Source organism: Corvus cornix, chromosome 3 (assembly GCF_000738735.6).
Source record: "Corvus cornix cornix isolate S_Up_H32 chromosome 3, ASM73873v5, whole genome shotgun sequence".
NCBI lineage: Eukaryota > Metazoa > Chordata > Aves > Passeriformes > Corvidae > Corvus > Corvus cornix.
In genome coordinates, this window is record NC_047056.1 from 13,660,933 (window position 1) to 13,688,745 (window position 27,813).

A 27,813-nucleotide genomic window follows, 5' to 3' on the forward strand; every position below is an offset into this window, starting at 1 on the left:
ATCACAACTATTTCACACACAAGCTGCATTCTTACCTTAAATGTACATTTGCTTTTCAGTAACTACTGCAATGTGTTCAAGCAGAGCAGTTAGAGAGAATCTCAATCATAACAGAACCCAAGAACTACACCAGGATTGTGTCAAAATTTCTAAGAGGATACCAGAAACCACTTCAATCCAGTTCAAGATGTTCTGTTATCACGTGACAACAGGAATTTCCTGATATTCTCAGAACAATTCTATTATTTCATCACTCCTTCTAGAACAGGGCTTAGAAGATTCTTTTGATGCTGCTAATAATATTCTATACATATGTTACACTGCACTAATCTGGTACTGGGGAACTGAGGGGCAATAATAGAGACAAAACAAGTTTGTGAAATCCTTATTGATCTGAATCACACAAGCACAGCCAAAACATTACACAACATTTTCTAACCCACAGAAATCAGCACCTGCAACGTGAAGACACACACTTGATGCTAAAGTGAATATCCAGATTTTTTTCCTATATGATATCCTCAAAAGAGCTCCAGTGTGTCAGAGGTTTCATGTTAGTTTTATCAAGACACTTTAAGATACACACATTCAAGTTAGTGTACACTGGATGGAAGGAAGACAAATACACTGAGACAGGCAGAGTTTTGCCAGGCACGAACATAGAAAGATTCTGGCAACACATTCAAAAGGTTAAGTAGGGAAATCAGCAATCTGTTTTGCATTCATGTAGTTACTGGCAAAGTACAGAAGTTAATAAATACTTTAAAAAATTATGGGACAGAAATTTTTAAATTTTGGCATATTCATAGAAAAAGAAGGAAAATGATGGAACAAGCAGAGTGGGATAACATAACTCCTATCTCCCCAGGGAAATTGCACTGAGCAGCTTCTGTGTTTGTGTTTCTAATGATGCTGGCATAATTCTTGATGACAGCCTCTTTTTTTTTTTTTTTTAAATGTATCATAGACTGTAAAGGTCAAACATCATAACTTAATAGAAATCAGTTTTCTTTCATTGGAATTAGATCTGTGAGCAGGGATGCAAGGCCTGGTTTGGAATCAGATACCACAACACACAAATACTGCATTACTTTCCACAACATCCTCAGAACTCAGATTCCAATTTTTTGGCAAGAGACAAGTTAATCCCTCTTAGAATATTCAATTGGTTTTACATTTCAGCATTCAGAAGTCTCCTAAGCATTTGACTGTCAAAAGCAACCATGACATTAGTAATACAGACTCTCAGACAAGTATTTCCCAAAAACTATGGTTTTAAAGAAACAAGGTAAGCAAAGGCTGACTCAGTGTTTAAGTAGCAGTTTTGACTTGACAGTAATTTCTTTTTGAGTTCATTGACAAGTACTGTCACTGTAAATCATAATTCTGTTACTTAAATTTTCTACCATTTTTGGGATTTTACATTCTTAAAAGGAATACCAGCTTTGTGATACAGATGAGTAGGAAGAGAATGCTATTTGGAGCTGTTGCAATTAATCAGGCAGAAAACACGTGGACTATACTGACACTAAACAACTTTCACTTCCTTAAACATAATGTGTAATACTTAGAATGATTACGAGGAATACCACATTATACCATGCAAGCACTGGGAGCAAAATCTGAATTCCTTTGTTTGCACAATTCATCATGATCAGGTAATGTTTGCCACAGTATTATGGATTGAGACACAATTCCATATTAAAATATTTTTAATTTTTCTCACATGAGAGAAAGTGCCATGGAAAGAAAAAAATGACAGTACTAGGAAAGGTATTGATAATAAACTGACTGAAGGAGAGATGACTACATAGTGCTGAAAGAGGTAATAAAATCAGAGGGACATTATTAGTACTGATCCTCTGGGATCACTTTTGAAACTGATTTAACATTTTAGCTTTAAAACTTGGCACAAAAATAAATGCATGCTCATAAAAGGTGTAGCTATCACAAAGCTGAAAAGCAGCAGTAACAGCAGGGAAGACTGGAATATCACACATGCAGAAATTACTAAACTGAAGACTATAATAATAGAAATCAGATTACACTTAACAGTGTGTAAAATGTAAATACCTTCCTGGTAAGTTTAACAGCAGAAACTTCTCTTATACACCAAGAGCTGTAAGTGATAGGGAAGGAACTGAGTACACCAAATTATTATTTTACATCTGTACCTTTACAGTGTGATGGAACCATGGCTCTTGATTTCACTGGGAGGAATATTCTAGCAAAGTGAGAAATACTGCAGCTAGAACACAAGTTCTTTCCAAAATGTCATCTCATATAATATTTACAATTCTTGACATTAAAGTTTTATCAAGTTGTCTGACAACTCTAAGATTAAACAACAACTTGAAGAATGACCATACTCAACATTGGCATGAAACACTACTTCAAAAGTTCTTATCTGTAAAAGAAATCCTTAAAATTTTAACTTAAATATAAAGAAACTCCACTCAGGCTACCAAATATGCCAAAATGTAACTGTAGCTCCAGTAGTATGAAACAAACCAAAACCATGTGGTACAGAAATTTAGCTCTTTTTCATCATTACTAAACTCTTTAAAGTTAGATGCACACATAAAGAAATGTTATATTCTCCTGTTCTTCTTTCTATTTTGCAACACTGTCCCCTGATCAAAACCGGTCTTTGAAATACAGCACATGCGGATTTCTTATTTTACCTTATTTATTGTAGTCCCCAAACCTAACTTGCCTTTTTGAAAGTATTTCTAATCTTAGAGTTCCACTTACTCTCAGCTGTAGCTTGGCTGTTACTACACCTACAATGTCAGAGACAAAATTAACCTGAACTCAAACTCCACAGTTCTACTGCTCTGCCATAAAATTGAAAATATGCCCACCACATGAAATTACATACTGTGTTTATTTTTCACAATGCCTGTGCTCCGCTTTCTTCACCCATTAAATGAGGATATGATAAGCTATCTTCTAATTCCCAGAGTGTGTAAAACTCCAATATACCTAAATGGGATGCCCAGTTGACCCTATTCACCACCTCATTGTCAAGAATTACTGTGAGACAACTTTCATCTCTTGCTTCTTTGGTTTTGCAAAGCTTTGTAAAGCTCTCATGGCTTCTGCTTATCACTGTGTCCATGTGGCCCTCTGTAAAGTCACCTCTTTTCAGTCACTGAGCCAGCCCTGCACATGCAGCTGCAGCTGCACAAAGATTTTGGTGTACCAGATTAATCAGTATGGAAGCAGTTCTGGTAACAGTTCATCTTTTGTTAATTAAAAACATTGCTGCCTATAGACAAGGAAGCATATTAAAAATGAAGTGTGCTTGTATAAATACAACGTAACAAAATATTTATATGCAAAATTAGCTTTAAGTCAGCTTATGATAGCTCTGGCATCTGAGGAAGATTGTAAGAATATGCTTCTTTTAGAAGATTACTCCCTTTTCATCCTTGAACATAGGAATATTTTAAAATTTTTTAAAGCAACTCTTAAGAAAAAACAATAGCTCAATTAATAGATAAGCCTTTATGTTTAAATCACAGCAAAAAGACTATAATTTGGGGGAAAGAATATTAAAAGAATACATTAATGCTTGCAACACAGAAATCAAGGAAAAGAATAAAAGTATGTCCTAAAATCTCTCATCCCATAAGGCATTCAGAATATGTTTGGGCAGGTTCAGCCTGTAATATAATCTTTATTCCAACCAAAAGGCAAGGAAACGTGCAGGAATAAGCCAGACTAAGCTTGAAGCATATGTCTACAGTTCTCCACCATATCGTGCAGCAACAGACATATGACATAAATAGTTCAGTATGTGTTTTTTGCTTTTGTTGTTGTTAGAAAACAAACAAACCATATTGACAAGCATGATCCAAATATAATAAGCACTGTGACTTTGGCATAAAACCCCTGACAGCAACAGACTAAGGAAGGAACTGTAGCCAGAGGCTACAAAGGAAGAAATGCATTTGGTCTAAATGTATCCCAGTATATGCAGTACTTGCAGTAGCTTGGCAGAAAAACATCTCAGAAATTTAAAAATAATTAGAAAAATAGTCTATACTGTTTGCTGAAACACACTAAAATTACACTCATTAAGAATGAAGTGTTATTGGAAAAGCCTTTATATTCAATTTGCATATGTAAAAAACCTTTTTCTTTAGACACAAAGCACAAGGCACAATGCTTACTTAAAAACAAAAAAAAGCAAATATATATTTTAAAAAATACCTTGGAAAGGAACTTAAGGCCTGAATTTTCAGCTCTTAAACTTAAGCCAAATTCTAAAGGAGCTGTACTTACATAAAAGTACATTCCTTTCTGTGCTAGAAGTTCAATTTCCTATATGAAGAAGACGTAACTTTGCTACTATTGTATCAGATCAGATTTTAGTCCCGCCTCCCCTTTTTTTCCCTTCTCCTCTAAGCCAGTGTTTTCTCTTTGTACCTTTCTAATGCCCTTTTCCAGGGCTTCACACACTGTATCTGATTAAGAATTACTGAGTTACAGTGGCAGCAATATCACTGCTTCCTGCTGCACAAGGAAATGCTAAAGGCTGCCCCCCCAAATAGCTAATAAAGAAAAACTGAACAGCACAAACATCACAGCACCTGAGTCAATAAAGATTTAATACAACTTTTCAGATAAAGCTCCACAAGGTCTTGCTTCCCTGACCCCAACCACAGAACCTTCCACAACTGAACCAAGCCTGACCTTATGCAAGCATCTGCTTGGTAAGCAGTATTCTAATTTGCAGGATGTTAAGGGACCTATTTTTTTCTCATTTAAGAAGTTAAAAGCCAGCAATATTTTGCTGTTCTTAGAAAGAATCACAAAGTAGGCTCCTCTATCAATGCAATGGCAGGTCTTCTGGAAATGCAAGACGGAAATGCTTACTGGAGAACAGCTTCACTGCAGACAAGGTTATTTGGACTGATACCTCCTTAACTGCCCTTTCATGAATCAGATTCTTGCATGGATATCTTATAATAAGATATCTTGCAAGGTTATCTTAATTTACTATGAAAAAAAGGAAATGGTTGAGGCAACAGCCATTTAGTGGTTGAGGCAACAGCCATTCAACTCAGAAATTCGAACATCAAATTTCTACTTGTCAGATCTGAAAGTTCAGATACTGAAGACGTTTCACTTCAAATCCACCAAATATTCACTGGGAAGAATGCTCTAGCAAGAAACCAGGCTTTAAAACACTTCTTATAATACATTCAAGCATCTCAATGTTAGAGCTTTATATGAACACTGCAGGAATTTCTGACTCTAAAGCCAAGTTACTATTGCTTGTTTATGCTATGACAAATCTACATGACACTCAAAGTCAGATAATGATAATGAATTTGTCCTGTGCAGCTTCTAATCTTATGTAATCAAATAATATAAACTCAATTGTATTTCAAATACTAAAAAGGAAACACAGGGCACATAAATTAGATAGAGGCATTTCAAGGAGGAACTTGAGGAACACACAAGGTATTAATAAATAAAAATTAGAGACACTATGAAAGGAGGTAGGTATGAAATAAATCCTGTGTTCACAAAGGGATAATGAAATGGAAGGTCAGTAGAAGACAAAGCATGAGGCAGATAGCTTCTTTTCCATACAACAAAAAAACTTGAGAATAATGAAGACTCTATCAAACAACTGTCATCCTCATTTCTGCCTGCCTCATTCTGAACTTAATAAACAACAACAAAATCACTGAAAGTTAATTACCAACTCTATCTTGGCCACCAAACAAACAGTCGCTGGGACAAAAAAATCAGAAATAAGGAAAATGGTTTTGTCCTACATTCGGATGTTGAATTTGGATATCAAAGAAAGCGGTAGGAAAAAGTATTCCTAGGTCTGAAACAATCAGAAAAGAATGAGTGTAAAATTATAGTTTAACTCACATGAAACCAGCTTGCAAATGGGAATGTTTTGTCCTCAAAAGAAGTTATTAAATTCTGTAAACACCTCCAACTTCATTAAACATTGAAACAGATCTCATGTCAGAGCTATAACTGTTCTAATGTGGACCTTTCTTCTGCGAACACCAAAGAAGTCAAATCAATCTTTACTCCAGAGGCAGCAGGAGCTCTTGGAATGTTCTGTCACATTTAGTATCCTCTAAGTGTTGCTTTAAACATTATTACTTGGAAGGGAAGACCACAGGTTTTTCTGTAGAAAACTTCAGGCATTAATAATTTTCCCGTTAAGAGTTAAAAAGGACGCTTTCCAATCCAATTCTATTTCTAGTCTATCTCTTTCATTTTCACTTTTAGGAGGGTTTAAACACTGCTGTTTTATGGCAACCACAACGAGTTCCCACCTAAGGGGGATTACATGCCACCTGGCAGAGTGCTCACATCCATCTGCCTTTCAAGAGTCGTACCCAGAAGATGCACAAACCGGCATGGAAAAGTAGAAACTCTTCATCTACACACTCCTCCTTTTCCTGTGAGTCTCCTTTCTAGTGAAGGAGAACTAGTACCAGCTAAAGGATGGGTGGGGACTCAGAAATAAAGCAGGGGTGCACTCCTTGAGTTGCCGGCCTTCCTCAGCTGACAGTAATCAACAACTCTCCTTTGTTAGGAGGTCAGTGTCAAACATTAAAGGGGAAGGTTTTACTGTAAGCTGAGGGTATCATACATTTATGATACTCCAACTGTTTCTCATGCCCCTTTTTCTTTAAAATCACAGTGCCAGATATCCCAAGCACCACTCAAGGGATGTAGGGGAGAAACAGGCACAATGTAATGAACAAAGATTTTATTGGGAAGACCGGCTTAAAGCAACTTCCTACTATTCTCCTCCTCCATAAGATTGAAGAATTGACCCAGGTTAGTTAAAATGTAAAGTTACTTCTCACTTGGCCTGGTGTCCTTGTTCAGTTCCCTGCACAGTGCCACAAACATCTGTTTCAGCAGAGAAGAAGGAATGCCTGGAGCTTGGGTAGAGGGGAACAATGGGAGGAAAAAGGTCCAAAGATACATTTGTAAAGGCACCTCTGCTGAAAGGACTACTCAAGGCTACTGTCGCTTAAGGGGCTGGATTTAGGGTTTTTAAGCTCTTTCTGCTTGAATAACACAGAATATACATATAGATCCATACTAGCTCAGTCACCCACTATAAAGCTTTCACTCAAATTAACACTCCCACTAGACACTCTGGGAAACCATTTGCCTTCTCCATGATGTACAGCCAGTATGATCCACTAGCTCTTGGCACTCCAAGCATCTGTGGGCCTTTTATTTCAAAATACTTCTAGGTCATGGCAGGCTCCTTTGGAAATCCTACCAATGAACTGTAGTCAAAGAGCATTAACCTCATCCAGTCCTCAGCACAGGTCAGGTGCCACCCCGAGGGCACACTATGAGAGCAGCTGCCAGCATTTGTACCATAGAGGGTCACAGGGCAGAATGAAGGCCCAGATAACCTTTGTATCCAGCCCCTCCTCAGTGGAAAAATAGAGCGGAAACAACTCACAGAGCTCTCCTACCTCTGTCACAGAATACCTTGTAAGGAAGCATTGGCTTACCAAACACTCACTAAAATAACTTTCTGTCCTGCAGTTTTCCATGTAAAACTAAACCATGCCACATTTCAAAGCAATACATTTTCAGCAACTATCAAAATAATCTTATGTTATTTTTTCCTTATATTTCTAGCCCTGTTTCCTTCACTCTCAGCACTTTGTAAGGACATCTTCATGTGTGTATTCCACATTATGTCTGTTGCAAAGTTTGGTAAACATTTAAAATACGATGTTGCTTTCTTTCAAACCCACAATGAGGGCTCACTTTACCAAAGGCCAGAGCACTTGGCTCATCCTTGTGCCAACTCAACTCAGACACACCGTGCAATGCAGCTAACTCCCAAGATGGGCCTTCCACCCCTACATTTTCCACTTAAGCAAATTAATGATCAGTAAAGATGGGATACACCCAGAAGACAGAAAACCACTTATTCAGCAAGTCAAAAATGGATACATTGGCACTGAAACTTATAGTTGAAAGTGAAATGGATCCTGCAAAGGATCCCAGATTTCAGCTGCCTGCTGACAGTAAATATTTCAGGGATGTCCCTAAGATGATTTCTACTGAGGACAAATAGTACCTTCCTGTTAAAAGCAAAGAGGCTGGCTTGATAGGGAATAGCTTTTATGCCTCTAATGGATTTATTCCCTTATGTTCAGAATTTCTCAGAAAGGATGTCACTTCCTCAGAGAATTCTGCCGCTCTACATTTTAAGAATTCAAATGTTCCAGTGAAGCTCAGCTTAAATTTCAGAAGCTGATAGAGAAAATCAAAAGAAAAGGGGAAAAAAAAAAAAAAGGTATCTGGTGGTTTAGAATGCTAAAATCCTTCCAACTAAAAGACAGCAGCAACCAGAAATCCAGAAACACACTGATGGAGCTAACTATAATCTCACATTCCTTCTGGAAGTGGGTGTGTTTATGCTTTGCAGGCCTATCTTTTCACATGCAAAAGACAATACCCAAAATGTATGTAACTTAAAGAGTTTGCCCTGTGGTCTTAACTACCCTCCATAAACTTAACCAACAAAAATAGTAATTAATACAGGTGTTTCATCATCTTTCCAAAATATTTTCTTAGTAAGGAGGTAACTAAGGATTGTTTTACCAGTCAATAGAAAGAGATGACTGTTTAATGTGGGTGTGTGCCAATATATGAAAACTATTTAAAATGAGTGTTTTTGCAGTGGTCTGGAGGATCATGAGCCTAAATGTTGAACACTCCCTAGCTGCAAATTGGCTCTGCCCTGAATCCCTATGCAACCCTGCACAGAATAAATAAGTGGAGGAAAGAAAGTCAAGATGGAAATGATTTAAGCACATTAACACTTATAATTCTGTCCTATTCAAGAAGCTGTAATGTCCCAAATTAAATTTAGGACAGAGACAGACTTAGATGCACCCTTACTGAGGGGCTACCTTGGAAGACAGCACAAAAGGCAGGGGCACAGACAGTGCAGGGATGTGCAAAACCACCAATGGCACACTGAGTGTGCCCAGGACCAGCTCCTGTCCAGAGGGCATCTTCTGCAACTCTCAGTGGAAATTGCTTCCTGTAGCAGCCAGGCCTTCTCCATTCCTTTTTTACTCTACAGGATTTAGACAAAATTAAGAATTTATACGTTACATAAAACTGAGAGAAAACCTGGTTCACCAATGAAATCATGATGGTGTTGTAGGAAAAACAATTTTCATGTGTTTGAGGTAACACAACATGCATAAATAAAGTGTAGCTACCTAGCTTAAACTGGTAAGTTTTACTGCAGTCCACACCTGGATATTTGATACTGCATGCAAATCTAAGCTTTTAACATATGCCACGAGGAATTAAATAACAACACAACCTCGAAAATAAAATAATATTAATGCATGTAGAGACTTTTTTCAGAGGGGGAAAAAAAAAGAAAAACAAAAGAAAGGTGCTAAAATTATCTATTAAAAAAGGACAAATTTATGTTGATTCCTAATAAATAGGAAATCTTACCCTGTATGATACTACAGCTTGCAGAGAACTGGCACAAGATAATATTTAACCTTGGCCTAAAAGCGAGAATCACTTCATTGGTACAAATTTGTAATTGAAAGTATCAGGGTTAGGTATAAGCTTGCCAACCAAGTTGTGCATTTGTGAGAGATACAAATATGTACTTTCTTTCTCATTTTGAACAGTTGCACATATATTTAACTCAGATGAAGTTTCTTTCTAAAGCTAGCCTTGGAGCTGTCAACATCACTTGGTAGTGCCAGTGCTGGTGAATTCATAGCAATGGCAAAAGCTATGATACTAAAGAAAAGACCATTTTGTTTACATTCTGAGCCATCATTTAGCTATCAGGTAAAATACTACAAGATTTGTTCACAGAAATAAATTAGTCAGAAATAAAAAATTATCCAAGATTTATTGAATCACATATTTGTTGAAACTAAAAAGAGGATAAAAAACCTGAGAAAACATTAAGAATACCCTAAAAAATGATAGTATTGATGTTATTTTTAGCTAGCAATTTTTCTTTTTCTTAATTTCACGACGTACCAGGAGACAGCTTCGAAAACACCATGCAATTTATCTGCACAATTTTATTAATATCTAGATTTTTATCTCCTTCCCACTATAAATTCATCCTGCAATCCCACAATGCTAGTGCAGAAATAGCATTCAAATTTGGAACTGAAAACTTGAAATACTGCAATTTAAGTAATGCTGAGGTTGTTTGTATTTGACATTTCAGAACCTTGGCCTATGTACTTTAGGGAAGTGTCTTGCATTTGACATCAGAGTGGTTGGCACACAAACAGCCACTGCAATCAGCTTCACTCCCAAACAAAAGTGATTGACAACAAATAAGTGATTGATGCTAGAAAGACACAAGAGGAGTGACACACTTAGAAGGAAAACAGAAATACCATTTTTAAAAAGTACAAAAAACATTCAGAGAAAACCAGAAAATTATCATCAAAGTACATCACTATGTATGGTTAATGTGAAAATCTATCCTGAAAGAACTGGGGCACTAAGAGGAAACAAAACAAAACAATCTGCTATCTTACTGTGTGAATAGAACCTTGACCAAAATACGCCTAAAGCACGGTTTCTAGTCCAGTAGCAGCAACCCAGATCAAATGCTGATGCACATTGGCTATTCATGTGAAATACCACTAGTGCAGCTGCTACATTAATCCAGCTTTTAGCACTATTTCCTTCTTTTTCTCATACATCCTTTGCTGTGTGGAAGGCACTCCCAGGAAAGGATGTGGCCACCATGGTTAAGCCTTCAGGAAAAGAGCATTAATGGCATTTAGATGATGTGTTTTCTTTTCCTTTCTTTTGCTTTACCAGTTGCAAACATCTTAATAAAACTAACAGTGGAACAGGTCTCATTTCAAAGGCTGATCATTTAACATATACTCAAGTGCTCTTTACATTTTTAATCTTGCCAAACATACCTTTATAAACAGGCATTGTATTACAGCAGCACTAATGATAAAATGCTAAAATAGCATTTAGAACTTTATGAACATGTGAAGATCACTGGCAACGCCACAAATCAAACAACAAAGGACTGAGAATGCATAGGGGCGTTTTTAAAAAGAAAAAAAGAATAAATATGCAAGCACAATAATTAGCATACTGTTTTCAACTGCAATGCTACTATTTTCATCCCAAATTTTACACCAGCACCTATTTCATCTTGGGGACACTACTGTTTGAGGATGGAAACATCACATCTGTTGCACATTACTTACCAAGAGTACTGAATTACAAAGATTTTGATCTGTTTGGAGGAAAAGGTAGGAGGAATCTATTCTTCTGAAAAGAGTTACTACTCTATATGCAGATTTACTGGGTAAAAGACCTGGCAACAGTAGATAGTGTCTCACCAATTTACCCACAAACACATCTTAAGAATTAGATCCAAATTAAATTCAAAGCAAAAACCTTTCACACCAGGTCCTAAGCCAAAAAAAAAAAAACCAAAAAAGGCAGAAATAACACAGTTCAAGTCTTCAATACTCAAGGAAAGTACTCTGGGTTTTTCCATGAGACATTATCACAAAGCTCTCTTTAGCAGGTAGACACAGCTCTTTAGCAAAACTAGCCGATGGAAAAATATTCCAGAGGAGTGTTTTGCAATTTAGCACCACCCCACCTACAGCTCTCTCATGACAAGCCAGAATCGCAAACGAAATAAAACACAGCCCACTAACACACCAAAAGCAACCACAATACACCTTTTGGACAAAAAAATAATCCTAACCTCCCACCCCTCCCACACAGACACCTTTTTTGCAATGAAGCAGTCAAGTGGGAACAGTAAAAGAAGGCATAGTTAGTACAGACTCTAATTAGGGGCGATAGATGGATGTATCAAATGAGCTCATTCTGCCAGCTTAATGATTCAGCTTAAAGAATGGGAGTTTTCCTCCTGACTTCTGTCAGAGTCGAGTACATCTGTTGAGTGCATTTGAAGATTCTGCCTCTTGTAAGATAATCTTTGCATACAAGAATTACCATGGAGTTCAGCAGAGAATGATACATCAAGGAAAAGATGATGCTAGTTTTGTGGAAAAATCAATCATGGTCTCCAAAAAAGCTAGACACAAATGACTTAATATTTTCCTTTGAACACAGTCTGGTTTTATATATATATACACCAAGGTAAAGATAAGTACCACAATTTAAGTACTTCCATTCATTTAGCTGCCCTCACTTTATTTTAAAGACAATATCCTTAAGTCCAAAAGAAGATGCTGAAAAAAAATTCAAAGCAGACAGTGGTGTGTTTTGAGCTTCAGTATAAATCAAACAGATTAATGAAGAAACAGAATTTGGCCTTTCAATAAACCTGTTCTAAGTTGATCATATTTCACAAACAAACAGGTTTCCAGCTTTGCTTTTATAAATTATTGATCATTAACTCTCAAACACACCAGTGTGCAAGGTTCATGAGGTGCACTCAGAGGTTCATTCATGTCTCTGATGATATGGCACAAGTTTAGCAACAACTCCAATAACCACAACATGTGGGCAGGTCGGTTCTGCTGTGCTTACTGTCACAGAAAGTACTTGTTACCAACTTAAACTCTAAAAGGAACTAGTTTCACTCTATCAAGTAACTCTCCATAACTCCAACAGGAATTTGGAGCTCAAATTACTTACCTGTGAACATAATGCAACTGATGAACTGAATCGATGGCTATCACCATTTCAGCCAAATAAAAACGAGCCATATCTTCAGGGAGTCTGTCCTCAAACTTGCTGAGCAACGTAAGCAGGTCTCCTCCAACATAGTAATCCATAACCAGGTACTATGCAGTGGGAATGAAAAGAAAACAGAGTGGGGGGGGCGAAAAAAATCACAATTTATTGAGTGAATAAGAGACTAAATACTAATTGAAGCATAAAAATTAATTCACTGCAAAAATTATTAAGGACATTAAAAAACCTAAGCAAGATGCTTAGATGCTCTGAAAACAGTAGTCAGTTCAGCTGCAGTTTAACATTTAGCCTTGAATATTTTTCATATTTATACCTCCCCAAACACAGTAAGCCATGACAAAATAGTATCAACTTCATCCAAAGTCCCATCACCAAACATGAAATATTTAGATCCTCTGGATTCCCTTATGAAAACAGTACCCTTTGCTAGCATGCAAAAGGACTAAAAGATTAAAGCACAGACCTATAAAAATGAAACAAGTGTGTTGATTTATAATCTCATTTACGTTGCCCTGATTTCCAGACTTTCCCTTTCCTTTTTTCCTACCATCTTCTTTTCCCATTAAACACATCACTTTGGAGTGTTAAGTTTTTAGACTATTCAGATTAAGGCAAAGTCTGAGAGACTTCCAGTGACCCACAGCATAATTTCAGAAATTGTTGACATTACACATGATACAAGACTCTGCAACATAAAATACAACATGTCACCTTCTCTAACTGAAAGGATGGAGAAAAATATTGATTTCTTATGTATTAATGAAACACAAAACTTGCCAGCCATTTAAGTGGGTGCAAAGACTTTAAAGAAATCAGAGCCTTTCTGCACCTTACTGTATTTACAGAATGAAGCAATCTTTTAGTAACATAATTAAAATGGCTGGGAAAAGTGAAACTTCAGTGTGAAACTCAGGATTAATATATTTTAGCTTTGTTTAGTTTGGTTTTAATTATGAAACAGCACCTGAAAGGGCAAATGGGGGAAAGAAAAAAAAAAATCAAGCTAATTATAGCTAACAAACTAATTATAAGCATTCTAATTTTACATGAACTGCTAAGATGTTACTTTCAAACATCATTGTGAGAGGTCTATTAGAATCACAGAATATCCTGAGCTGGAAGGGAGCCACAATGATCATCAAAGTCCAGCTTGTGGCCCTACACAAGACAGCCCCAAGAATCAAATCACACCCCTGAGAATAAATTTCCACTGAAGTACAGAGTATCTGGAAGTTTTTGCTTAGAGCTCCAGTCTGTTTCTAGGAAGGCACCCTATCTGCATTTGAAGCAGTGACTCTTAACAAGACCATAAATAATAAAAAGTATTGAAGATGTAACAATGTACACCCCAATTTATTTCTTTAAAATTCTGAAAATGCAACCTAAAGGGACTATTTACATTACTTCCCCTAAATTGTTTGCCTATCCCATTTTCAGAAAAAGACACTAAAATATGAGGAAAAAAATCTGCAAAATTATACCAGCTCTAGGGAAGATGAGGGGCAGGCAGAAATCTTACACCTGTTTCTTTTCCCTCATATTTTCCATAACAATAAAGGTGATGAACAAAGATTTTTAACAGCTTGAGACATAGTAACTTGCGCATCCTCACTGATTCCAAGTGCATAAAAAAGCACAAAAGGCATTTCCCCAAGATTTTAAATGTGTTGACAGTCAAATTTTCATCTGTTGCTTTGTGACAGGAATAATAAACTTAAATTAAGCTCACAACCCTTACAGAAGATAAATATTGCTCCTACACTCCTTCTGGAACAAGATTGATAGTATTAGTTTCTTGTGTTTTACAGTTTTAGAAAATGCATTAAACCTTTGAAACTTCAGATATTGATTATTAACTGATGCATTGTACAGACATCTCCAAGAGCTGAACTTACTGCTTTGAAAGTATATTGAAAAAAAACCTCCTCAGATTCTCCTAACTGATGTGGGATCTCTGTACTCACTCTTCAGCACTTTTAAAACCTCTGCAACTCAGCTCCTGGATAAACCAAAATAATAGAATTTTGGCCCTTACAACACAGGATTCTGCACCTCCTCCTATGTTTGCAAGAGCACCATAGTAGCCTAATCACATGGAAACCTTCAACTCCTTGAATAAGCCAACACTTAAACCATAACTCAGGGTATTAAGTTGTGCAAATGAAGTTGAATGCATGCATAGGAATGACAGCTGGACCTAAAATCTAAGCTTTAAATAAAAAGTTCCGTCAAATATCCAATGTCAAATATCCATGCCCTTAAAAAAAAAGTTTGGGTTTTTTTAAAGCTTTAAAAATACTTTCTAAATATACGCAATCATCCAGATCTATCCAGTATCTCAAATACTTCTCAAAATACTACTGTACAACAGCATCATCCTTCCAAGAGAAAGAAAAGGACAGATTTAGGAATACTAAATTCTAGTAACTAGTGGAAGCTTAAAACAAGCATTTAATCCTAAATCACAGATTCATTTCATGGAAGGGACCTCTTGAGACCTCATCTGCTCAAGTAGGGTCAGCTAGAAAAGGCTGATGGTGACTGTCTCCAGCTGGGGTTTGAGCATCTCCCAATAAAGAAGGGTTTTCTTGTGCTCTGATGAAACTCCATGTATTTCAGGTTGTGTGCACTGGCTCCTGTCCTCTCACCAGGCACTACAGAGAGGAATCCAGCTCCCTTGTCTTCATTCCCCCCACTGGGTATTTACACACACGGATGATAACCCCCCTCTCAATCCTACATTAATTTGGGCTGAAGAATCCCAGCTCTCCTTACAGGAAGGATGCCCCAGTGTCTCAATCACCTTTCTGCGCTCGCAGCGGACTCGCTCCAGTAGTTCCATCTCTCTTTTGCCCTGGGGAGCTCAGACCTGGACACAGCACTTCAGTTGCAGCTGGGGCAGGGCTGAGCAGAGAGGAAGGACCTCCCCTGACCTGTTGGCAACACTTTTCCTTGCAGCCCAGAATACTCCTGGCCTATTTTGCTGCGAGGGTGCAGTGCTGGCTCACGGTTAAGCTTGTTATCCACCAGGACCTCAAGCAAAGCAGCTTTCCAATCACTTGGCCCCCAGCATGTACTGGGTTTGTTTTATTCCACCCCAGGTGCAAGGCACTGCCTTTTTCTTTGCTGAATTTCATGAGATTTCACTCTGTCCAGTTTTCCAGTTTGTTGAGGTCCATCTCAAGGCAAACAACAGTCACTGTTCAACCACATCTACTGCTCAACCTACACAGATTTTTTTTAAAGGCCGCTTCTGTTACACATGATTTTAATAAAAAGCATACAGAGAACTAGTGATGATACAAACTCCCAGTATTACTGATAGTTTGCCCAGCAAGCTGCAAAACTAGCTCCTGTCAGCAGACTATCAAAGATGAAGAACAGAACCTGCTCTGTGCTTAGTGAAAACAAGGAAACTGGCAAGAATAAAACAAATTCTAGCAGGCTGTTGTGGAATATGTAATATTTTCCTTGAAATGTTGTTAATGATAAGATCAGAATTACACAATACATGAGATTATTTTTACTGTCCCCATTAACAAAGCATGAAACTGGCTGGGAGGTATTTAAGCCAACAGTTAGACTTAGAAATTCAGAGCCCAGTCTTCTGTGCAAACCTACCAAAACCCGTGGATCCCCAAGCATCTGAGCTGGCAGAACAAAGTGCAATATAATGGCAGAAAACACTGCAAGTCTGCAAGAGTTCCATGTGTAGCACTTCATGTATGGGATGGACTGGGAGGAATAAATGACTGTGGCTGCTAGTAGTTTTTTAAAGAAATTATTAGAATTGCTAATGATAGAGAATCCAAAGCACAGGGCAATAAAACCCAAACAATCAAAAGCCATCAATGTGTTGTTGTTTACTTTTTCAGGCGTAAATATTACCAAAACTGTATCACAATCAAAACATTTTTAAGTGGGAAGGATTTTATAGAAAATTGGCCACTATTACTCATATTAGCTTCATTTTGCAAGTCATTCAAAATACTCAGAAATTAAATAACATAAAAGAGACACTTTAATCTACAACTACAGCTTCCAACTCTTATTTATGAGCATTTAGTGGCGTTCTTCCATGCTGCAATAACATTTTATTGTTTTGAGACAGCTTACTGAGTTTAAGTCCTCAAAATAGTAAGTTGTTTCAAAACAGGGCTACTCCCTATTTCTCTCTGTAAAACAGTAATCAGCATGGTTAATCATAAAAAACTGAAGTAAAATAGAAAATGCATGTTAGTAAGTCCACTTTTAATGGAATGACAAATTGTACAAAGATTACGCAGATAGACCAGGGTTTATCAACAAATGCAAAGTGGTCTAGAAAACAAAGCTGCCTTTCTGAGGTATTTACAGCAAAACTTTCAAAGTTTTCGACCAGTCTCCACCCTTCAGAATCTTACGCACAAAATCACAGATCCTCACATGATCTGTATAGTCCAGAACACGAAATTAACAAATAAACTACGTTTCTGTCTCAAACCACAACTAAGACTCTGCATTTCCACCCAGACATATATATATATACACACACACATATATAAAAGCAACACTCACTAAATAGTTTTCATCCTGGAATGCATAATGTAATGTTGTGATCCACTGGTTATCTCCATTCACTAACACGTCTCTCTCTTCTCGAAAACAGGCTGTCTGAAGGGGAGATAAATAATTATAGCCTTTAAGTAAAATATATAAAAAAACATTTAGCAAGCTGACTATGTTTTGACATTATATTCAGGGGAAAAAAAATCCAAAATGCCTGTCAGTTAAAAAGCCATTTATTACACTATCCACACAAGACAAAATATAAAAAAAAATAGATATGAGAAGAGCCCACCTTCTTCAAATTTAAACAGTTATACCTCTCTGTACTGTTAAGTGAGGCAAAGGGATAAATAAGCTGCTGCTTCCCATTGTCTAAAATGTCAAAATCTTGAAGTATCAATAATGACAGAATAGCAGTGTATGATTAAGAAAAACAATAAATAATGGCATTAGGTAACTGTAACTGCACGAGGAGTCAGAGAGCTGGAATCTGGAGTCTTGTGTCATTGTTTTATCTCATCATGCTGTTGTCCTAGCTTTACACTTGAGTTTCCATATAAGCAAGGTTCTTTTCATTTGAAAGTAGCTGCCAATAACTCCATGTAGTCATCATTTGACAATCATTAACCACTTGGGGTTTTCTCCACACCCCTTGCTCAGGAAAAGCTGGGAGAAGTGAATATTGCTCTTGCCAGATATAAGCTGTTGATCAGACATCCCAAGAGGTTTCCTCTCAATATACTGGAAAGAAAAACAGGAGGCAAGAGGTGCCTTCAAATCAAGTGAAACAGAGGAGGAACAAGAACTGCCAACAAATGTTTTAATTGTGAAACACAGGTTTGTACAAGACAAAAGAAGATTAAATGTGAGGAAAATAACCAAGTGCAAAGCAGCAAGGTATTTAATCCAATGAAGGTCTTGCAACTTGCCCTGAGTAGTGAAAAAAATACCTCAGCCGAAACAACTTTGCAGAATGACAGACAAAAGTGACCAAACAGATGTAAAGCCAAAAAAGAAACTATAGCAAAGAAATCCTATAAACATTTTGAAGGGTGTGAGTTCTGAAGCTAATATCACAAGAAAACAAAAGATACCAAATAACAAAGCCAATGCACAATTTTGTTCAGAAAAAAATATGTAAAAGATAGTGCAGAGGAAAGAATAATATTGTATGGGCTCTATTTAGAAGGCAGATGGGGAGTTTGAGAAAAACACAGACCATATTCTATCCAGCACACTCTGCTCTTCACAAAGATGTTTCATCATTTTGAACCTTGCTCTGTCTCTTCCATTTTCGAGACAGCTAAGTTTAAAGGAAATTCAAGCCTTTGCTTTTTATTTTTTCAGTTTGATTTGCAAATCCAATAGGAAAATACCAGAACCCTGGCATAGCTTTTGATGGCTATGAGATTTGGAAAGTGAAGAATGAAAAGTGAAATATCATTTGAAATTGAGCTATGCACAAGAATACATGCAGCAAAAACCGAGCAGAAAGTAACTCCCTCCTCCAAGCAAATAAACCACCACAAGTGCTTTTTTTGGTGAATACAGTGAGTAAGAACAATGCAGACCAGGAAAAATAAAGATGACATACTTTAATCATTGCACAATGCATGAGATAAATCAGTAAAATTTGAGAAAATAGCAAGACATACTTAAAACAAATACCTTCAAAGGTTATTGAATGAAAAATAGACTTGGGGTAGGAGAATGAGTATGGATCATCCTCAGAAGGAAGAAAAGCTGTTTGATGCTTCAGCTTGATTTTTTTCCTTCCTTCTTGACATATTTCAGAAAGAGATAACTATGAACTCTTGTTTTCACAAGGATAAATAACAGGTAGTTTCTCTACTTGTTATGACACAATTCATAGGATTAGTTACTAGAGAGTTTATATAATTCCACTTGTTTTTGCCATGATTTGACAAAAGACTGCGCATTCCTTGAGCACTCCAGACACCCACCTCCGGGCAGCATGCCTAGAGCTGAAGCAACAGCTACTACCACAGTAGATCACAGCTGAGACAGCAACAGCCAGAGTTGAAGTGGTAAAAAAAAAAATCCAACAACAACAAAAAGAGACAGTAGCAGTGGTTCTTTTAATTAGTAACATCGCTCAATTAAGCTTTCTTAAAATGAAGCCTTTTTTGTGCCATCCATTATTCTAGCATTACGCTTCATCTTCCCCAGGCAGTCTCCTTGAACTGTTGGCAGAGACCTCCAGAGGTCATCTGATCCAACTCTCTTGTCATAGGAAAGCCAACTCAGTGCAATGGCTGTATCTCTCCTGTTATCGTGGCCTTCAAGCAGCAAAGAATTTGACCTGCTCTGCTGTTTGGTGCTCCTGGCCTCACAGCTCAGAGTCAGCACTTCCTGGGGGTGCTGACTGCTGCCATGCTGCACAGTATTTGTCCTGGTCCCTCCTGAGCCTCATCTGGCACCAGCGTGGCACACGTGTAACTCTAAGTGACTGTCAACGCTCAGGGTAACAGGTCTGGGAGTGTAACAGCAAGATGTCACACACTTCCAGGTACTCCTTGTATCAGTAACGTTCCCAGTTCTACATCCCATCTCAACAGGGACAAGTATTTGGAAAACCTACGCTCTGTGTTATACAAAAAAGAACACTGACTTTGCAACCTGTATTGTTTCATCGTAACAAAGTTTTTGCACTCAGAGTTTGCAGTTGTCAACCTTAATCTGGCATTCTCAAGACTCTTCTGAGTACATACTCCCTTTTTGCTTTTACAAATGACTCCCACTTCCCACACTGTTGATACAGAGATATATGAGCATACAGATCTATCTAAATGCTCGTCTTGTGTTTTTGGACTGTGCGGTTTTCCTGTGTATCTCAGTGTTAGTGCAGCACACTGCTAACAGAGCCCAAATGGGTCATTTTCCCCATCAGTAGTAAGAAGTGCATTCATGAATGTTTAAAAATGACAGGTTATAGTTGCTGAAGGTCATGCTGTATAATGCATTTTCACTCCAGATGGTTCTCTTTCCACTATATACCCATGGGTTACAAATACATGGAAAAACATAGCTGTAATTCTTTTCAGGCTAACGGTTCAGACTTTCAGAAATTCAGCTGGACCCATGGGAAGAGTATTTTTAATACCTTGCATAGAGAAAAATTTTTGAAACCTATTTATAACTGTATGTTAATGAAAAGGAACAGTTTTCAAACTCACTTTAAAAGGGTACATTTAAAAATAGAGTGGAGCTTTATTCCTGGTCTTTTCTTTTTCACCAAAATAATAAAACTTACAGTAATGACATTTGTCTTGGAGAGAAATACCTCTTTGTATCAAGACTACTGCCAGATTGCTCTTTTTTTGAATGATTTCTGGATAAAAAGGAAACACATTGTGTACATCTAACCCCAATCTGCAAGCCATTTATACTTCTTAATGTGATAACATTTTCATTAAAAGAGACAGGATGTGCACACATCAGAAATTGGCTTTAATTTGTCTGAATACATTTTTTTTAAAGTGTGATGGTTTCCCATTGATCTCATTTCCTACCAAGATGTAATTAAAATATAAATGCGGAAATCAAAATAAACTTGGAAGCAGTTGAACAGCAAGGCAGCCTGAGAGCAGCAAAGTTGAGGTCTCAAATAAAAACTATGTATTTATGAGTGTATTTTTAGTATGCACAGATGAAGAATTTCAAAGCAAATTAGAGAGTTAGATACATTTTCCATCTAAAATTAATACACAAGTATTCAGGTGTAGACTGCATGTTATAAGCTTCCTTTCAAAGGAATCCAGGGAAATATATCAAGGACTTCATGAAGAGCAGAGTTGTATAATGAAGGTAGGCAGCTAAGGCAAAAGCAAGGCTGCTAAAAGAGCTGTTCCACCTTTTTCACACACAAAATGGACTCCAGCTTTAATGAGGCACTTTTTTCCCCGTATTTTTGCAGATGAACGTTTTTAGGAAACATGCACTCAAATTAATTTGAAACTTTTATCTTTCTGATTTTTCAGTCTACTAATTGGGCCTTGACTAAGTTCCACCTACTGATAAACTAATAAGTTTGATGAGCTATGGCTCAGCAATTACCTTTTTATAGCTCAGTAACTACCTTCCATCATGGAAAATACTTGCTACAGACTACATTCCCAACTGGAATAAATGCATTAAAAGATCGCTTGTGTAGTTGGTAATTCTTGGGCAATTACAGAAAAGACCTAATGTCAAAAACATCCAGCCCCACATAAGTCAAGATTCCAGGCCATTTTAACCCTTCTGATGAATTGCTTTAAGCTTATGTAATATTAATCTTTTACTGTCAGTAAACAGTGAAGCACCTCCTCCATCCCTCTAATACACACAGAGCCTTGTGGACATTTGTGACAATTCAGTAGAGTAAGAGGGGGCACAATCATGGAAAACATTACTGATCTTACTTCAGCTCTCTTCAGCATCTCCCACTTATTAAGTATCTTCATGGCAAAAACCTTATCTGCATTTTTCAGTTTTACTACTGCAACCTGGAAAAGAGAAATGAAAGATAAATAAGTTACAACACGGAAATGCAGATTGTTTCCATTTTTACATAACCTTGCAGTTTTGGAGGTTCTTTCCTGAGTGTTCTGGTCACATTTTTACTATCAACACAATACTACACCATCAAGAGAGAAACACCACAACGGTAAAGGAAAATTCCAAGCCTATTGTAAGCTGTCATTCTGTATCACACTTTCCCTATGTATAATTTTTTCTAGGTGACCATGAATGTAAAACTGGTATTTCTCAACATCACACTTCTTGCTCTATCATGCTGTCATGAAACTCTCTGGCCCTATGCTTTATATTCCTGGGCTTCAGTCCTACACACTAATTAAACTCTAGAGCCCTCAAGAAAAGGTAATGGCATAGCAGATTCTAAGTCAAGATAAAATAGTGTCTCTTTGGTTTTAAACACAAAACTGTAGATTTGCCATAAAACAACTTCCACTCTTGTCTGAAATAATGCACTAGATTTTCTTCAAAGATAGTATGACTTCACAGTTTTCCACCTGAAGTCCAACGAGCTCTTTATCATGTCTGTTTTAAGTAGCAGGGAAACAGCGAAATGCACAATTTCTAGAGAAGTAAAACTTAATAAAACAAGCCTGCCCAGCTGCCCCTCCTCCCCTCATAGTTTCTGAAACATTAGATGCCATAGGCCTCTGTAATAATAAATTAACAAAGTTCACTGACACCATCCTTTTCTGAGAATATTAGTTTTGTTTAGCTATAAATATAAGCTAACATAGAATATTTTTAGGAAAGAGGGAGGGAAGAAGTTTACACAAACTTGTTTCCATAGTTCAGGCTTCCTTGGGCATGGAAAGCTCAGTGTTTTAACCAAAATGGGTATGGAAGTGCCACGAACTCAAAGCTGCTGATCACAACTAGACCAGCATCATCATCCCAACTATAGAAAAGTTCAACAATCACTGCATTTTAACAGCCATTCTCCAACTATCCTATTCTGTCTCTTCCCTTTCAAAGAAATCTTAAAGCTAAAACAGATAAAAGTTTATTTCTGTGTGCATCTGGTTACAAACCAACATGCTGTCACACAGATTATCATCATCTTCATCCTGCAGGCCAGTGACAAAAAAATATGAAGGTTGATTCCTACATTCCTTTCACCTCTTTCATAATCAGTAAACCAGCAATGTGTGAAGACAGGGATAACAGAAAAAAAAATACAGGATCAGACAGTTTGAAGAAAGTGTCATGCGAACCTCTTTCAACCATCTTCAAATGTGTCATCACCTGCAACAGCTTCACGAACAAGCAAAAAGCACAGGTTAAAGGACTGCAATACTCTGCTGTCTAAACCAACATGTATCTCACAGAGTAGCTCTTGCCTAGCTACAGATTCACAGCCCAAGCAGCTGCCACTTCCCACATGGGCATTATCAGCCCTGCTCTTGACACTGCTGCTTTCTGGGGTTGCAGGGGGAGGGAGTGGCTGGGAGATAAAAGGAGGAGATAAGACAGAAAGGTACTACATTTATTTGTTTAAACTAGTTTATGGACTGAAATTTTTAAAGGTTACCTCACATGAGGTTCAAGTTCAGATTTGGAATCCCTCAAGGAACCTTCAGATTTGAAACACAAAAATGGATTATTACTTTAGCCTATAATAATTTTAATTCATAAAGAATGTGTGCTCTGCTGTACACAGTAAGCCAAGACTGAGAATCACAATTTTTTTTTTAGGGAAAGATGAATCCTCTGCAGTGATACATAGCCCAGAGCATGGATTTGATCTTGATTATCCTTTTGCTTTACTAGCTAAATCTAAGTTAGAAGCTCTGGCAAGCCATTATCTGTATCAACTTCTAGTGAGAAATGGCAGGAGGAGAAAGCCTTGACATTGCACCACAGCATTCACACTGTAACCTACTTAACTTGGGTGACAGGGACACCCCAATGATGCTGCCTGTGGTATGAAGCTACAATGCCGTTGTGCCCAAAAGACCTTTAAGGGTTTTGGGACTCTTGCAGGGACAAATTAAAAGGCTATTCTAGCTGCTGCTGCCCAGCATGGAAAGTAAGTTTTCCCCACCATTAAACACTGGAGTAGAGGCAGCCAGAGGCGTAAGACAATACAAGTATTTCAAGGCCAATTTCAGGATTTCATTTCTTGCCTGTAGCATGCTCAGTGCAAGGATGTGTTATTCTGCAAAGGACTTGGTCATTGAAAGACACACAGTAACTGCACAGCTGCCTGAATTTGCAGTCTCCTATTCAGCATTCACTTGGACACAACTGCAAGAGCTACAGCACTGCCTTTGGCGAAGATTTGGAACGCAGGCCTTCTGTGGCATGAACAAGGGCTTGGTACCTTCTGCAAATGTGTAGCAGCATTGAAGAGTGACTAAAGAACAAAAACAGACTCGTGTTTACCAGCTGTGTTTACAATCAGTCAGAAGCTTTTAGTCTGTGAAAGCCATTAATGTTATTCCATATCAATAACCACCACACACAAAAGATCACAGACACCATTGCCATCTTTCTGCAATCACAGCATGTTTTTGGGGGTATCTCAGTGCTTTACGAAAGTAAATTCTAAAATGCTTATTCCAAGACTGTGAAAGTAAAACCTGACAGTTCAGCAATGAGCAGACTGGTGCAGTTTGTAATTGTAACAAAAAAATTCTGAATCACGATTACAAACATATACACAGAGTATTCACACAGAGTGTTTACATATACACAGAGTATTTACTACCTACACAAAGGCACAAATACAGTTTTGTTCTGATCTTTTCTCTTCCCCAGTGAAGCTGTCAAAGAGCAAAGAAAGGGTAATCATTCCTGTCCTAGTGATCCTCAAGTATCTTGCTACTGGAACTTCTTAAAATTAGACTTTTTAAAGGACGGGGGTTTTTTAAATTTTATTTTCCTGTGAGCAGCCCAAAAAAATATGATTGGTATGTGCTGATATAAACATCTTGGTTTAGTCAGAAACGGAGATTCTTCCTATTCTTCCAATCATTTTTCGTATTTCCCACAAACAGCAGTATAGTTTGGCATTCTGTCAGACATCTTCTGCCCCAAGCTTGACTACTTGTCTCTATGGTATTTGTCTGCACTTTTCCTTTGCTTAAAAAGCAGTAGCCTTATACAGAAAAAAATCTAAACCAGAAGCCATTAAAATTGAAATGAAAAGAAAAAGAAGAACAATAAAAGTAGAAAAGAAGATTCAACACTGGTTTCCTTGTCCAGCAAGAACAAGCAGACAAGAAAGAATGTTACTGGTTCATAACTGTATGACAAAATTTAGGAGTAACTAGCTCATTCTCGAGCTACAAAATTAATTCTCTTCAAAATATCAACAATTTAACAACCTAATATTTTCTAGCATAAGCATACACTGAATTTTTTTTTTTTAAGCTAGAATAGAACCAACTGAAAATTTTGGTATTAGAGCTTTCACTAAGCTGCTCTTTTATACTGCTGAGGGACACCACCAAGAGCTGTTGCCCAGTTGCTTCACCTTTCCTAGCAGTGTTTTTAAAGTCTTCGTGTTTTGCGTTAGGTTTTCCAAACCATGCTGCTCAAAGCCAGCACAATGAAACACTTGAAGCCCACATTATTAATTTTACCATGATAATCCTGCTCCTTCCCCCAAACGAAACATCTGTGTTTTCTAAAGACAGCACTCTTACATAAAATTGCAAATAAGTAAATGTATGCATGCAGAGGGAAGGGGCATGTGAATAATGTGACAAAAAGGAAGCCTTCTCAGAAAGCAGAAGAAAGGATAAGGGGAAAAACAAAACTAGGCACAATGAATTCTTACAGTTTAAACTACTTTTTCTCTGCATTAAACTTGTAAAAACAAAGTGGGAAATATTTCTTGACTATGCAAATTGAAGAAATTGAGTAGCGTAAAATCAAAATAAGAAAAAGTCTGAGACCGTGCCAAAGAAAACTTGCACTAACTTTGTAGTCTACAGAATTTCAGAATTATGTTGATTCAGGAGACAAAAATTACCCCTCCCAGTAACCTAGAGCAACCTTGGTCTCATTTATAGATTGCTGGAAAGAAAATACATTCTTTCAGATTTCTTAATCTGTCTCAGTAAATACAAGTATTGTGCAATTTAATATTAATATAGTTTTTTGTGGTTTAAGTAGCAGTAAAATTTGGTGGTCCTTTTTTCACTCTTCCTCAGATATTTAATGGTTATTTTACAGGAAAATTAGCAATTTCATATAGAACTTCTTAGACAAATGTCTGTGTAGAACTTGTCTTTGCTAAGCTAGCAAGACATATATCCTTCCAAATATGTATTAACCCCCACTTTAAGAACATAGAAAGCCAAACATCTTCACTGAAAGAACTTCAGTTTTCCCCTTCCTGAAGATTTTGACAATTTAATAGAGTCATGCTATCTTCCTCAGATAAGGAATTAGAAAGAAACACTGTTCCTAGAGGAGGAGAACTAACCAATTACACAGACTGTCCCCAGAAGAGGATGGGGAAAGTTACATTCTCACTGTTCATGGGATGATTCACCACAAAGAACTTCCTGAGAAAGAACGACGGTTTCTTTGCGGTTTAGCTGCTGTGGAGTTTGATGCTGATTTAGCAGACAAAAATGACTTCTCTTAAAAACACAATATAAGGCAGGTTTTGTGTATGATCCTTCCGACAAGAAAGCACCAACATCAGCGATTTTTTCTTATATTTAACACAGTCTGTACATGAACTCAGCTGCAACTCCTATGGTAGCACTGACCAGGGCTAATCTTTTAAGCAGACGTGTTTACGTCAAAATGGAGATTGCAACATTCTCTGTGGCAGAGGTTTAGACTGAATATAAATTATCCATGAGTAACTTCAGCCATCAGTCTCCTTCATATAGAAGGTTTACTCCAGATGGAGCAAAACCAAGAGTGATAAAGCAGCTAAATAACTTTTTTTTGTTATTTTTACAGCTGCCCAATGATTATATTTGCACATAGGGATTGGAGTATGTAGTGACACGCACTACAGTAAAAATTCCTCTTCCTTACATACTACCTACAGGAGTCTACTCTTCCATAATCACAGACTAGCAAAGACTGATTTTCACACAAGATGCAAATATGCAAGTGAATCTGAGAACAACTCTCCTCTGTCACATGCCAGAGCCTCCAGAAATCCTCTCCTATCAAGCAGAACTTCCATCTCCAAAGGCAATGAAGACTTTGATCAGAAAAGTCTTATTCTCTGGGTTTCAGTTCACATGTATTTTCAGGCAGTATGGAGTACCTCCTGCAGAAGCTTTACACACTTATCCACATCTGCAGTGTATTTGGGTATGAAAAACTCAAGGCACTGTTGTACATTAGATTGCTCCTCCTACAGTGTCCTGCGTGAAAAACAAAGCTCATGCACCCAAAAGAATTAAGAAAAATGGGGCAGAAAGCTAACACTTTTAATTTAAAGTTTCCTTGACCTAGTGATCAACAGACTTGTCTGACAACTTCAAATAAGACAGAGCTTTATCAGGAGCAGCAAAAAATTGTATAGTTTGATAGTAGCAGGTGACTACTGAAAAAGAAAATAATATCTGCTACAGTCCTTAAAAGAAATACAGGAAAAATGTTCTAACATTCATTAAAATAGGAGACTAAATGACAGAAAGAGAGAGATTTCTCTATGTTATTGGAATGTCAGTATCAATATTTGGCTATTTAAGCTGCAAAAACTACTTTCAGACTATACAGTTATTAGGAAAATTAGAAATTATTAGATCTCTATACCATCAGCCTCCTCCACCTCCTGACCAGAAAGAATTAGTCAAGCAAATGATTTATCCTCAGACAGCTGAAACATGGTCTCTTAATCCATGTGAATCTGCCTTCTCTGAAAATTCACAAGACTTAGAAAGAGCTGCCAAAGTATGTATATATCAACATGTACTTGTATCAAACATTAGGTGGGCCTATAATATCCATTATGGCTAAATAATGTAAAAACCTGTACATCAGTGTATTGTTATTAACAGTCTC

The 27,813-nt window shown here is 37.3% G+C and overlaps 1 protein-coding gene across 10 annotated transcripts in view; it reads right to left on the reverse strand.

Moving 5' to 3' along the window:
- The window catches only part of CDC42BPA (CDC42 binding protein kinase alpha), a 183,992-nt gene that overhangs the window by 96,732 nt on the left and 59,447 nt on the right, over positions 1-27,813 (reverse strand). For all 10 annotated transcript variants that reach the window (XM_039568935.1, XM_039568934.1, XM_039568933.1 and 7 more), the window contains exons 4-6: positions 21,714-21,797; positions 17,299-17,394; positions 12,682-12,830 (exon numbers count right to left, since the gene is read on the reverse strand). In XM_039568935.1, coding sequence (XP_039424869.1) covers positions 12,682-12,830; positions 17,299-17,394; positions 21,714-21,797 — 329 coding nt within the window. The remainder of the gene's footprint in view (positions 1-12,681; positions 12,831-17,298; positions 17,395-21,713; positions 21,798-27,813) is intronic.